Source organism: Eumetopias jubatus, unplaced genomic scaffold (assembly GCF_037043125.1).
Source record: "Eumetopias jubatus isolate StellerSeaLion01/CBP00866 unplaced genomic scaffold, mEumJub1_p1.0 scaffold_8, whole genome shotgun sequence".
NCBI lineage: Eukaryota > Metazoa > Chordata > Mammalia > Carnivora > Otariidae > Eumetopias > Eumetopias jubatus.
The window spans coordinates 56,733,255-56,745,569 of record NW_028274814.1 but is presented as its reverse complement, the minus strand read 5'-3'; the positions used below and the strand labels follow the sequence as shown (position 1 = coordinate 56,745,569).

At 37.6% G+C, this 12,315-nt stretch overlaps 1 protein-coding gene across 3 annotated transcripts in view; it reads right to left on the bottom strand.

The window, feature by feature from the left end:
- PDE3A (phosphodiesterase 3A) overlaps positions 1 to 12,315 on the bottom strand; it is a 313,076-nt gene that overhangs the window by 41,780 nt on the left and 258,981 nt on the right. For 2 of the 3 annotated variants that reach the window (XM_028093258.2, XM_088025933.1), the window contains exon 5: positions 10,581 to 10,696. In XM_028093258.2, coding sequence (XP_027949059.1) covers positions 10,581 to 10,696 — 116 coding nt within the window. Of the gene's footprint in view, positions 1 to 10,580; positions 10,706 to 12,315 lie in introns of all 3 variants that reach the window. The other variant, XM_028093257.2, reaches the window with a different exon arrangement.

Sequence of the window (12,315 nt, the reverse complement as noted above, 5' to 3'; positions counted from 1 at the left end):
CCATTTCTCCACTGCCCTGTAACATTATTGTATTCACATGTATTATTTTACAAATAACACATCAGGCTCTGATGGAAAAAGTTTGGAAAGGGCTAGTTTAATTCAGACTATTTGTTAGATTATGGCCAATTGAGTCTTCAGATAATCTTAGGAAAGCAGTGTAAACATTAAGGAGTGGGCTGAGGGTGCAGCGTTGTATAAAGAAAGTATCTGCACAGAGTAATGATCTGTTTGTTCAACAAATATTGATTGTGTGCCCCCTTCCAGAGACTAAGGATGCTATGGTGACAATAACACATTCCCTGCTGTCATGGAGCTTCCATTCTCTTGGATGAGCCAGAAACTTAAAAAAGAGGTGGAAGAGGAGGAAAAGGAAGGAAAAAGAGAAAGAAGAAGGAGAAGGAAGGATAAAAAGAAAAGATATACAATGGACTATTACTCAGCCATCAGAAAGGATTAATACCTACCATTTGCATCCACATGGATGCAACTGGAAGGTATCATGCTAAGTGAAATAAGTCAATCAGAGAAAGACAATCATTATGGTTTCACTCATATGAGGAATATAAGAAACAGCACAGAGGATCATAGGGGAAGGGAGGGAAAATTGAATGGGAAGAAATCAGAGAGGGAGCCAAACCATTAGAGACTCTGGACTCCGGGAAACAAACTGAGGGTTGTGGAAGGGGAGGTGGGTGGGGGGATGGGGTAGCTGGGTGATGGGCATTAAAGAGGGCTCGTGATGTGATGAGCACTGGGTGTTATACGCAACTGATGAATTATTGAACTCTACATCTGAAACTAATGATTTACTACTACTATATGTTGGCTAATTGAATTTAAAAAAAAAGAAAAGAAACCCAGGTATTTATAAGTGTCTAAAGAAAAATAATGTAGAGAATATAGAACAGAGAACAGAAATGCTCTAGGGGTAAAATTTGAACAGAGGCTTGGTGAAATAAGACATTTAGACAAGTACTGGGGGAAGCATGTTCCAGAAAGAAGGACCTACCTGGGAGGTGTCAGAGGGTTAGTCAGGAGGTCAGTGTGGGTGCAGTTTAGCGAAGGGGAAAGAGGGGCAGGGAACGTGGCCAGAGAAGCTGCTGGACAAGGCTGTAGAGGGCCGAGAGGCCAAGGCAAGACTTTAATTGTTGTTTATTTTGAAAAAGAGACTTCTGATAGGCATTGCTTCAGGCAATTCTTTAATTATTTTGATAGCTAATTGTGAATTTTTGAAAGTCTTCTACCACTTTTTTCTTTAATAGATCAAAACCTATGGGAACAGTGCCTACATCTCTCTTATTAATACAACATATTTTCTAAAGACAATTTATGAGAGAAGTGACTTTTTTGTTGCTAATTCTTCGTAGCTGCCAGCTGATAGTCTCAGAGAAATGCAATTCACTCTTAAATATGAATTTAAAAATCCCCTCAATGAGTAGAGTTCTTGGAACTCATGGATTAACTAAATTTAAACAAATAGCAGACCTTAAGACTCCAAATTTACTGCCTGGGATGAAATTTAAAATAAACCTTGTAACGGAGGAAAAGCACTTTGCTTCTGTAGTACTGTTAGTCTACATACTTGGAACACTTTTAACAAGCAAGAGTCTTGGCAACAACTATGAAAAGAGGAATATTTGCTCTCAGTCACCAAGATGGCAACATAGGATGTGCCCGACTTAGCTTTCCCTCATAAGAGCAACGAACAACTACTCAAGAACAAGACACCACCGAGAGAGTCCTGGAACATGGGGGTGAGGCTGAAGCATGCCCCTGCACCACAGAGACCATTACAGACTGCATTAGAAGGGTTACAGAAGAGACCACAAGTTGACCACACTGCCGCACCCCCAGCCAGCACAACACTGCGTGGAGAAGTCTCTCCTGAGCCTCTGAGGATACCCAAGAGTAAAACTAGCACCCCCCACCAAAAAAAATTGTGGGTTGCTTTGTAGGAGCCCCTATTCTGATCTACACCATGGGAATTACAGGGGCATCTGTGAGGTTCCACCACTGGGAATCTGACTGTGATGGATAAAGGGGTAGGAGTTTGCAACAACCAGGACATAGATCTTGGCAGACCAAGTTCATACCTGCAATGCCCAAATAGTAATCTCAACCAGCAGCGTTGCTCATCTGAAGAACCAAGTTGGAGGCACACACTAATCAGTGAACTTGGTGAGTACAGATCTGTCTGATTCAGATTCTTAAGCAAGGAGTTTTGTCAGCCCTATAGCCCAGTATGTTCATACCCAGGCAAGGAGGTAAATCAAAGCCTCACCCACTGTGGAGAGTGTCTCCCAGCTCCATCTGACCAAAAGGATTGGTGACAATTCTCAGAAGCTGTGAGATCCAGTGGTCCTTGAGCCAAGAAGGGGGAGGGCAGCGTGGAACACCCAGAACAAAGCCAGTATGGGGTGTGGAGTGTCCCCATCCTATGTACTGGCAGGGGGATTCATTCAGAGCTAAGGCTGAGGGTAGCTCCTAGCCCCTGTCTACCTGAGAACCTGTTTGGGAAACAGAAAGTAGCTGGAGTGACCCCTCCCCATCCTGCCCAGCAGGGAGCTGAGACATAGCCCCACCCACAGCAGAGTGTCTTTTAGCCCCAACTGACCAACTCCTGGAATCTGTGTGGTCTAGCAGCACTAGAACTGAAAGATGGGCAGGTGATGGCTTTCAGAATAAAGGCCTGTTTGGTAAAGGAGCTTGCGGTGTGGGACAGCTTGAGTTAAGACAACAAACAACCAGCTTTGTTGGCTTTAGAGCTGCTTCTCCTGCTGTGCCCAGGCAGGGAATATAATTTGTAGCCTCACTCATTACCGATACAACCTATAGCCTATCTGACCAGGGAACCTAACCAGAGCACCTGGGAAGCTGAATAACCCATCAATAGCCTTATGTACAATGGCACCTGAACAGAGAGCACAGCCTGTGGGTTCTCCGATCTTCAGAGCAAAACTGATAGCCTCATGGAACTAGAGAATTCAACGCACACTCCAGCCTGATTCAGGTCCCCATACAACAAGCTGCACAGGTCTTGAGTCCCTACCAGGGCAGGGAAACTGATTCCATAACCCTGCTATTACTGAATACAGTCCTGACCATCTGGTAAGCCTGACCAGAGAATCAAGGCACTGCGAAGCCCATCCTACAGTTTCAGTTGGGTAGGGAACCAAGCCAGCAGCCCCATCCAACTGTTCTCAGCCAGTGGCACACCCCCTCACTCCCAACCTTAGAGCTTGAACATTTGCCTCACCCAAAAATAGACACAAGGGTAGGCCCTACCTGCCTAAGGACATCAGGAAGCACGCCTAGAAACAAACTGAGCTGACTGGTGAAGAATTGTCTCCGCAAAGTCTGGAAAAGAAACCTGATCACTCAAATGCGTAGATACCAACATAAGATATCAAAGATCACAAAAACTCAGGTGAATATGACACCACTAAAAGGAACAACACATCTACAGAACGACCAGAAAGCAATGAACAAAATGGCAACAGTAAGTCCCTACCTATCAATAAATGCTTTAAATGTAAACAGATTAAAATCACCTATTAAAAGACACAGAATGGCTGAATGGATAAAAAAAAGAAGATCCAACAACACGCCGTCTTAAAGAGACTCACTTTAGCCTTAAAGACACAATAGACTGAAAGGGAAGAAAAAAGACATTTCAAGGAAATGTTAACCCCAAAAAACAGGAGTAGCAATACTTATATCAGACAAAACAGACTTTAACTAAAAATGGTAAAAAGAACAAGAATATCTATAATGAGAAAAGGGTCATTGCAGCAAGAAGATATAACAATTATAAATATTTATGCACTCAACATTGGAGCACCTAAACACATAAAGCAAAAACCAACAGAGCTATAAGAAGAAATAAAATGTAATACAGTAATAGCTGGGGACTTTAATACCCCACTGTCCACAACAGATAGAGATCATCCAGAAAGAGAATCAATAAGGAAACAGCAAATTTGCATAACTACTATAGAACAAATGGACCCAACAGACATATATAGAATACTCCACCCAACAATAGCAGAATACACATTCATCTCAAGCACACATAGTCCATTTTCTAGGATAGACCATGTTAGGCCACAAAAAAGTCTTGGCAAATTCAAAAAGATTGAAATCATACCAAGTATCTTCTCTGACCACAATAACACAAACCTAGAAATCAGTAACAAGAGGAAGACTGGAAAATTCACAAACACAGGGAGATTAAACAATAGCTTCCTGAACAATCAATGGATCAAAGAAAAAAAATGAAAAAGAAAATAAAAAAGTTTAAGACAAATGGAAACACAACATAACAGAAATTGTGAGCTACAGCAAACGCAGTCCTGATGGGGAAGTTCATGGCACAAATGCCTACCTTAAGAAAGATTCCGAATAAAAAATTAAATCTACGTCTTAGGAACTAAAGAACAAACTGAAGTCAAAGTTAGCAAAACGTGGGAAATAATATAAAGCAGAAACAAATCAAGTAGAGAAAAGGAAAACCATAGAAAAGATTAATCAAATTAAGAGGTGGTTCTCTGAAAAGTTACACGGGTTTTGGTAATGATTTGTTGAATAGGACACCTAAAGCACAAGTAATACAATCAAAACATGAATAAGTGGAGCTACAAATTAAAAAGCTTCTGCACAACAAAAGAAACTATCAATAAAGTGAAAAGACAAACTATGGAATGGGAAAAAATATTTGTGCACCATATATCTGATAAGAGGTCATATCCAAAATATATGAAGAACTCATATAACTCATTAGCAAACAAACAACCCAGTTAAGAAATGGGCAAAGTATCTGAATAAACATTTTACCAAAGGAGATATATGAAAGGTCAATGGGTACATGAAAAGATGCTCAGCATCACTAGTCATCAGGGAAATGCAAATTCAAACCCCGATGAGGTATCACCCATGCCTGTTAGAATGGCCACCATCAAAAGGACAAGAAATAAATGCCGGCATAGGTGTGGAGAAAAAGGAACTCTTGTGCACTGTTGAGAATGTAAACCGGTGCTGCACTTCGGAAAACAGTATGGAGGATCCTTAAAAAATTAAAAATAGAACTACCATAATATCCAGCAATTCTATATCCAGAAATATATCTAAAGGAAATGAAAACACTAACTCAAAAAAAAAAAAAAATCTGTGCCCACATGTTCGCTGTAGTGTTATTTACAATAGCCAAGACACAACCTAAGTGTCCATCAACGGATGAATGGATAAATAAGTTGTTTTATATATATATATATATATATATATATACACACACAGTTGTTGTATATATATATATACACACACACACACATATATATAATTAAATATCATTCAGCCATAAAAAAATAAGGAAATCCTATGCTAATGTAAATGCTAGGTGAAATAAGTAAGAGAAAGACAAATACCATGTGCTCTCACTTACATGTGGAAGCTTTAAAACAAAAACACCAAACTCACAGAAAAAGAGATCAGACTGTGGTTACCAGAGGCAGGGGTAGGGGAAGGGGACTTAGAAGAAAGGAATCAAAAGGCACAAACTTTCAGTTATAAGAAAAATAACTATTAGGGATGTAACGTACAACATGAAGACAACGGCTAACACTGTTGTATGATACACAGGAAAGTCGTTACGAGTGTAAACTGAGTTCTAATCACAAGGAGAACATTTTCTCCTTTCTCTTGTCTTTTTTTTCTTTCTATTTTATCTATAATGAGAAGATGGATGTTGTTTTAACCTATGGTGGTAATAATTTCACAGTATATATAAATCAAACCATCTTGCTGTATGCCTTAAACTTATACAGTGATGTATATCAATTATTTCTCAATAAAAGTGGGGGGGGGAAGCAGGGATATTTTTATACTGTAGGTGAGAAGATAAAGGTCTAAGCATATAAATTCCTTTTTTCCCAAACCAAACCACCGTTTCATCCAGTGTACATTATCTTTAATTTTTTTTAAAACAGAGAGCGTTAGGAATGCTACAGAAAATGGGTACCTATTTATGTTGTTAGTCTTCCAGCAGAGAGAGAGATGTAAGTGCTGAAAATAACCAAATACTCTATTTCTAGAAAGGATACACTACAAATAAAATGATCTCAGATGCAGGAAGAGGATATTCCAGGAAAACAGGAGAAATACCCTTTTTGCAAGTCTTCAAGAACAAATCATATTCTAGGTGTTTTAAATGTAATCATGTATAAAGTTAGAAGGATTAACTTTATGAGCTTTGGAGTCTCATCCAATTTCATGCGGCATATTCACACATTTACACACGTACACACGTGGTGGGGGAGGATTCAAATAAATATGTATTCTCTCAATTTTATTTATTACTTTATATTTTAGTAATTTTAAGAAACTTTAGGAAAAAAGACATAGCTTATGAAATATAAATCTCTGAATGACTCAAACTGCCCTAATGTAAAAATACTTAAAATCAAAGCATTTAGAAATAAAAAAATTAAAAATATAACTTTAAAATTCTAAAATACCAACTCCTTTGAGTAATTCAGTCTTTAATTCCTTGCTTCTGAGAGCATGAGAAAATGTGTCAAAACCCTAGGAACTATGGGCAATTAAAGGGAGATGATAAACAATACTGGAGGAAAATTATCTAAGTGAATCCATCTGTTTTGTTCTGTAAAACTCTCTCAGTTTAATTTTAATTGAACAAGAAAGGAACCAGCATGTCTAATAAATGCATGTCTCTTTTCTATGCCCTCAGTGGACAGCCCTAATATTTTTCCAAAACAGAAAATGTATCTACTGTATGAAGAAGGTAAAAAGAAACACAACCCCCACCCCCCCCACACACACACAGTGCCATAATTAAAGTTCTCTCTCATTTCAGATTTTCTGTAGGAAACACTCAGTCTAACTTGCAGGTGTAGAGAGATCTGTAATCACTCTAAGAGGATTATAAGAATCTTATAAAAATTAAAAGAATCGGGGAATGGTCTACTGCAAATGCAGTAAGTATAAACTGGAGGAGTTTTAAAAGCAGAATGACAAAGGCAGCTCTGCACTGTCAGTGGCTCATAATAAAAAGGCAAGATTAAAAATGTAAATTATATTTAAATGTCCTGTTTTTACGCTTTAATCAAAGGACTTCTATGTGATTTTACCCATTTATTTTATATTCGCAATTGCATAATAATTGGGTTTGTTTCAACTATTTAAATTAATGCTGATTGAGCTAGAGGATACACTGTTTCACTTACCTTGTGCAAAGAACAGATTTCATGAGTCCCCTCCGGAAACAGGCCACTTACCTGTGTAAATGTGTACCTGTGTTTATCTTCTATGCTTGCATCCCCCTACCTCTTTTGCCCATCGCTTCTCACTTTCCTCCTCCAACTCCCTTCACACTTTAGGTTCCGCTTCCTTATACTCTTTGCCACATAAAGGGGCTTTCCCTGGCTCCCTTCCACATAGGCATCACAGTCAACTACATCAAACACAGCACAACTACTTAGCCCAATCAGCACGACCACGCCATCACTGCAGGAAAAACAAAGGATTCAAAACAGCAGAGCCCATCGGATCAGGAAGAACTGTAACAGAATTTCAGCTGATTCTGGATGGGCTTTTTTCCCTTTTGGCAGACTTTCAGGGATTTGTTTAGTCGAATTCAGCATGCATACGATATAGGTTATTTTATAAACATTTAGCTCTGCTGTGACAGCAGTCTAAATATGTCACAATGCAAAATCCCCTCCCAAGTAATCACGATGGGGATACCTTATGTACTTAATGAGTGAGGCTCTCACCATGCTTGTTCTAATCTCTATCATCTGCCTTTGGGGTATGTTACACAGACATTGTTTTTTTTTTTTCTTTTACATTTCGTTCCTTCTTCTTGGCTATATATATGAATTGAAGAGTAGGACACAGAAAAATGAGGCTGTTCTTCATGCCCATTCCATTATTTGCTCCGTTATTTCCAGGGAATGCACTAACTATAATTTTCAGGTTCTTTTTTTAATTGACATATAATTGACATGGAATGTTACTTTCAGGTGTACAATGATTCAATATTTGTACACCGATTTTAGTATATGCGCTGCCAAAACAAGCACAATTTTCAGCTTCTTGACTTTACTATGTTGGTTATATTAATAATTTTAATTTTCTTACCTAAATGAAGGAACTGAGAGACACAAAACCAAATCCTTCCATTATCATGTACTTGGCCAAGGACAGGACCAAAAAAATCCCAATTTTAAGTTACTTCAGTTTGTTGTCCTCAATATTTCCTAGTATAAAATCATTTGAACAAAAGAAAGGATTCAGGACTAATTGTGTGAGCTTGGGCAACTTACTTTCTATGCCTCAGTTTCTGTAACTGAGTCCTTTTCCCAAGCTACACAAGAACATAGAACATTTAAATTCCTATTTCACCCCTTGAATTACATATTATATTTGTCTGATATTTTAATTCTTTCCTTAAATATTAAAAAGAAAAAAATACCAGGGCACCTGTGTGGCTCAGTCAGTTAAGCGTCCAACTCTTTCGGCTTAGGTCATGATCTCAGAGTCATGAGATTGAGCCCCACACTGGGGTCTGCCACACTGGGCATGGAGCCTGCTTAAGATTCTCTCCCTCTCTCTCTGCCCCTCCCCTCCTCACACTCTCTAAAAAAAAAAAATAATAACTAAAAACATTTTTAAAAATTAAAAAAAATTTTTAAGTAAAAAATAAAAATACCTACAAATCTAGAAGTGTTATAATTTATGCATATAATGTTTGTTTGATAAACTCACGGTTTTCAAATGTATTTACTATTTTTATTAGGTCTCAGACCTCTTCTCTGCTACTACTTTTCTTTCTTGAATATATCTATCATAAACTCCTTCAGTTAAGATTTGGCAGGTGGTAAAGTTCTGACTTTCTGAAAATGGCATTTCATTCCTATATTGTTGTGAGAAAGATGTGCAAGATGCACAATTTCAGGCTATTACGTTCTCTCAGAACTTTGAAGAAAGTGATTCTACTGTGTTCTGATGCCCTTTATACTAGACAGTTCTGCTCTCAGACTGACCTGTGTTCTCCGAAATTTCCTTTTTCTTTGGCTGACTGTAAGATTTTTTTTTTAATTTGGTATTGTATAGTTTAGCTATTTTGTGTCTATGTGTAAATTTTTTTTTCCTTTACTCTGCTCCTGTCTATGATGTGGTAGTTTATAATAAGTCCATGCTTCTTCAAGAAGAAGAAGAAAAGTTGATTTAAAAAAAAAAAAAAAAGCTTTCAAGGCAAAACAATTCAGAAGGACTAGGTTCCGAGAGAGAGCAGAAATAAGATACCCCCAAAAGGGTAAGCCAAAGTCCTATGAACTGTTCTTCCCTTCACAGCATTATTTACTGACCATTATTAGCATGGAGCAAAAGGCTAAGAATCTAGGCAGAAGGATGCAGCTATTAGGGAAGCAAGTCAGCAGAAATTTTAGCAATGTCACGAGGCTAATGACATGAAAACTGGAGTTTGGGACTGCCGCCATGGTAGCCAGGACATGAAGATCTAACAGCCTAGTGAGAAGGGGGTGATTTTTCCCTGGAGCCATTTGGAAAATTCTTAAGCTGTATGAAGGAAGAAGATTAAGAACATAAGCAGGAAGCTACTGAAAACCTCATTAGAGTTTTCTACAGTGCTCAGAGGTTAAAAACTTCAAGTCAGAACATACCAAGAAGAAGAGGTCATAATAAATACCTCAGACTCTCAAGTGAGATTCTAGAAGGGGGCAATCTGGCAACAGAATCAGACAAAAACTATATTCCAGTTTTGAGTCAGCACAGATTCTGACTAAATGAAGTATTCTTTATCTAAATCATTCACTTTCCTACCTGAAATTTTACTGCTCTTAATTTTGATATCAATATTTAGATATTGATCTAAATCTATAAAAGAAATCTATATAAATCTATAAAGATCCCAGATATCATCCCAGATGGGAGAAATCACATCATATTTCATTTTGTAGCAAACTTTAAGGCAAGGAAAACCTCCTGCCCACTGTGATGGTGGGTCTTTTGGTTGTTGACCTGTGGGCTTTTCCAAAGGGCTCTCAAAGATCCTGAACTGTATTTTCTCCCAATTTAATTACCTCTTCCTTTCAGTGTATATATATATGGGGGGTGAGTGGCATAAAGAGTTACTTTGAAAAAACTAGTAAATTAGAGTAAATGAAGCATTCCCTTGAACTTCTGAAAAATAATTTTAACAAACACTAAAAATAAAACTGAAATTTGGGAAGTACATCATTAGCTTTTACATTATAAGATGATGCTTCCAGAGGTTATCATAAATGGTGACACCGATTTCCTACTCACCCAGTAAGTTCAAGACAGGGTATCTAGCATAGCAAACTTGAAAGAATCTATATCATCACATAAAGTGGAAATTTAAGGAACTAATTGGTTATTGAGGCTTTTTCTTCTTGGAACAGTCAAACCAAACACATCCGAGTATGGATCCTCAGAATCTTGTTTCACCACTTAGATTTAGTTTATTCCATGACTACACACTCAGTGAGTATGAACTCTTTTCCCAACACATTACTAACCTGGTCGATTTGGCTTTTTTGAGTTTACATGGTTAGCTGCAGAAACAGCATAGGATGAAGTGAAGGATCTGCTTTTGGTGAGGGTCATCATCACTGGGTTATTCCAAGAATCAGGACTAACAGCACTATAAAGACACAGCATAAAAATGAAGAAATTATTCATCAGTTATTGGGATAGATCTTGCCAGAATGCAATCACCATTTCCATAATTGGTTTGCCAATCTGAGTCATGGTCCCAGTTCAGTGACAGGACCACTTTACATCCAAATGAAAGAATAAGTTATCTGAGCTCAGTTTCTGCTGCAGGGAGACAAGTTAGCATCAAACATACTGTTGATAAAAGGTTGATAAAAGAAGAAAGAACTTTCCTATTTATCCAGTTAGTAGGAACCAGACAATCCTTACTGTATTACTGTAATCATGTTCCTCATAGATCTTCTAAACCTTGACAAATGTATTAGTTAAGATGCAGGGGAACCTATATTAGTTATGAATGTCATGATGCTCCTTTTATGCCCTTTACTATTTATTATTCTTGGTGTATCTAAATTAAAAAATTAAGTGCTTATGAAATTATTCAAAGACAATAGTCTTCGCAGTATTTTCTTATGAAGGAAGGGTTAGCAATAGGAGGCTTTTAGCCTACAATTTCTTTTGTGACCTAGGAGTTTTAATTTCTTAGTACATAATACAGTGAGTAGGTTATTACTTTTCTATGTAGACTTTTAAAAGACCTTAATATTAACTGCATTTTATTATATTTATGTATTTATTAATATCACAAAAAGTTCTATTATGAAGGCTAGCCTGAAAAATGCCTATTCCTTTTTTAATAAAAACATTTAAAATATGTTAATTTTGAAAAGTTTTATAAAATAGAGTACCTTTAATACCTGGGAAATTATATATTCCTTCTTCATATATTAATTTATTAAAATACACATTAATAAAACAGTAACTCAATATATTTATGTATATGTAGATAGATGTGTGTGTGTGTGTGTATTTGCATTATAATTTCCTGGCATTTTAGAATATATTGCTTTCTGTGATCCTTGTGACAATTTTCAGCTTTGTATCGACCCTCACCTTCTTGATTCCTGTTTAGATCTCATGAATATGTATGTAATAATTTGGGTATTGGAGATCAAAGTAGCTTAGGGAAACCCTTACTTAGTCACTTCATTCTGAAAAAGGGAAAATTTTCTACATGTCTTCTGTGGAAGATCTCAATCCCCTTCCACAAAAGTAGATTTGATAATCTTAGTTCTACTTGTAACAACTTCATCCTAGGTCTGAAAAGTCTTATCAGATCCTAAGGTTTTTTGTTGTTGTTGTTGTTGTTTGTTTTTAAACCAAGTTTACCGCCTCCTTTCTGCCTACCATACAGAGGCAGGGGACAGTTCCAAGGCTGACCTGGAATGACCAGAGTATGATTTATTTCAGACTTTTTATCTCAAGCCTATTTTTTCTGAAGTACCTACTGGTATGCTTCTACCTAATGCTTCTACCTCCCCACTGTGCCACAGTTCCCTTCTCCTAAGGATTCCTTGCAGTGGGTACTGAGGCTCAGACAATGACCTGCTCCTCAGGACACACATCTCTGAGTGGCAGGGCCAAAGTCCTTCTGATCTTCAGTCCAGTGTCCTTCCTACGCAGCTGTAGTTAAAACTACCCAAGAGTCAATCTGCCAGCTAAATACCAAAGGGCATGTAAGCTGAGAGCTGCTCCTAA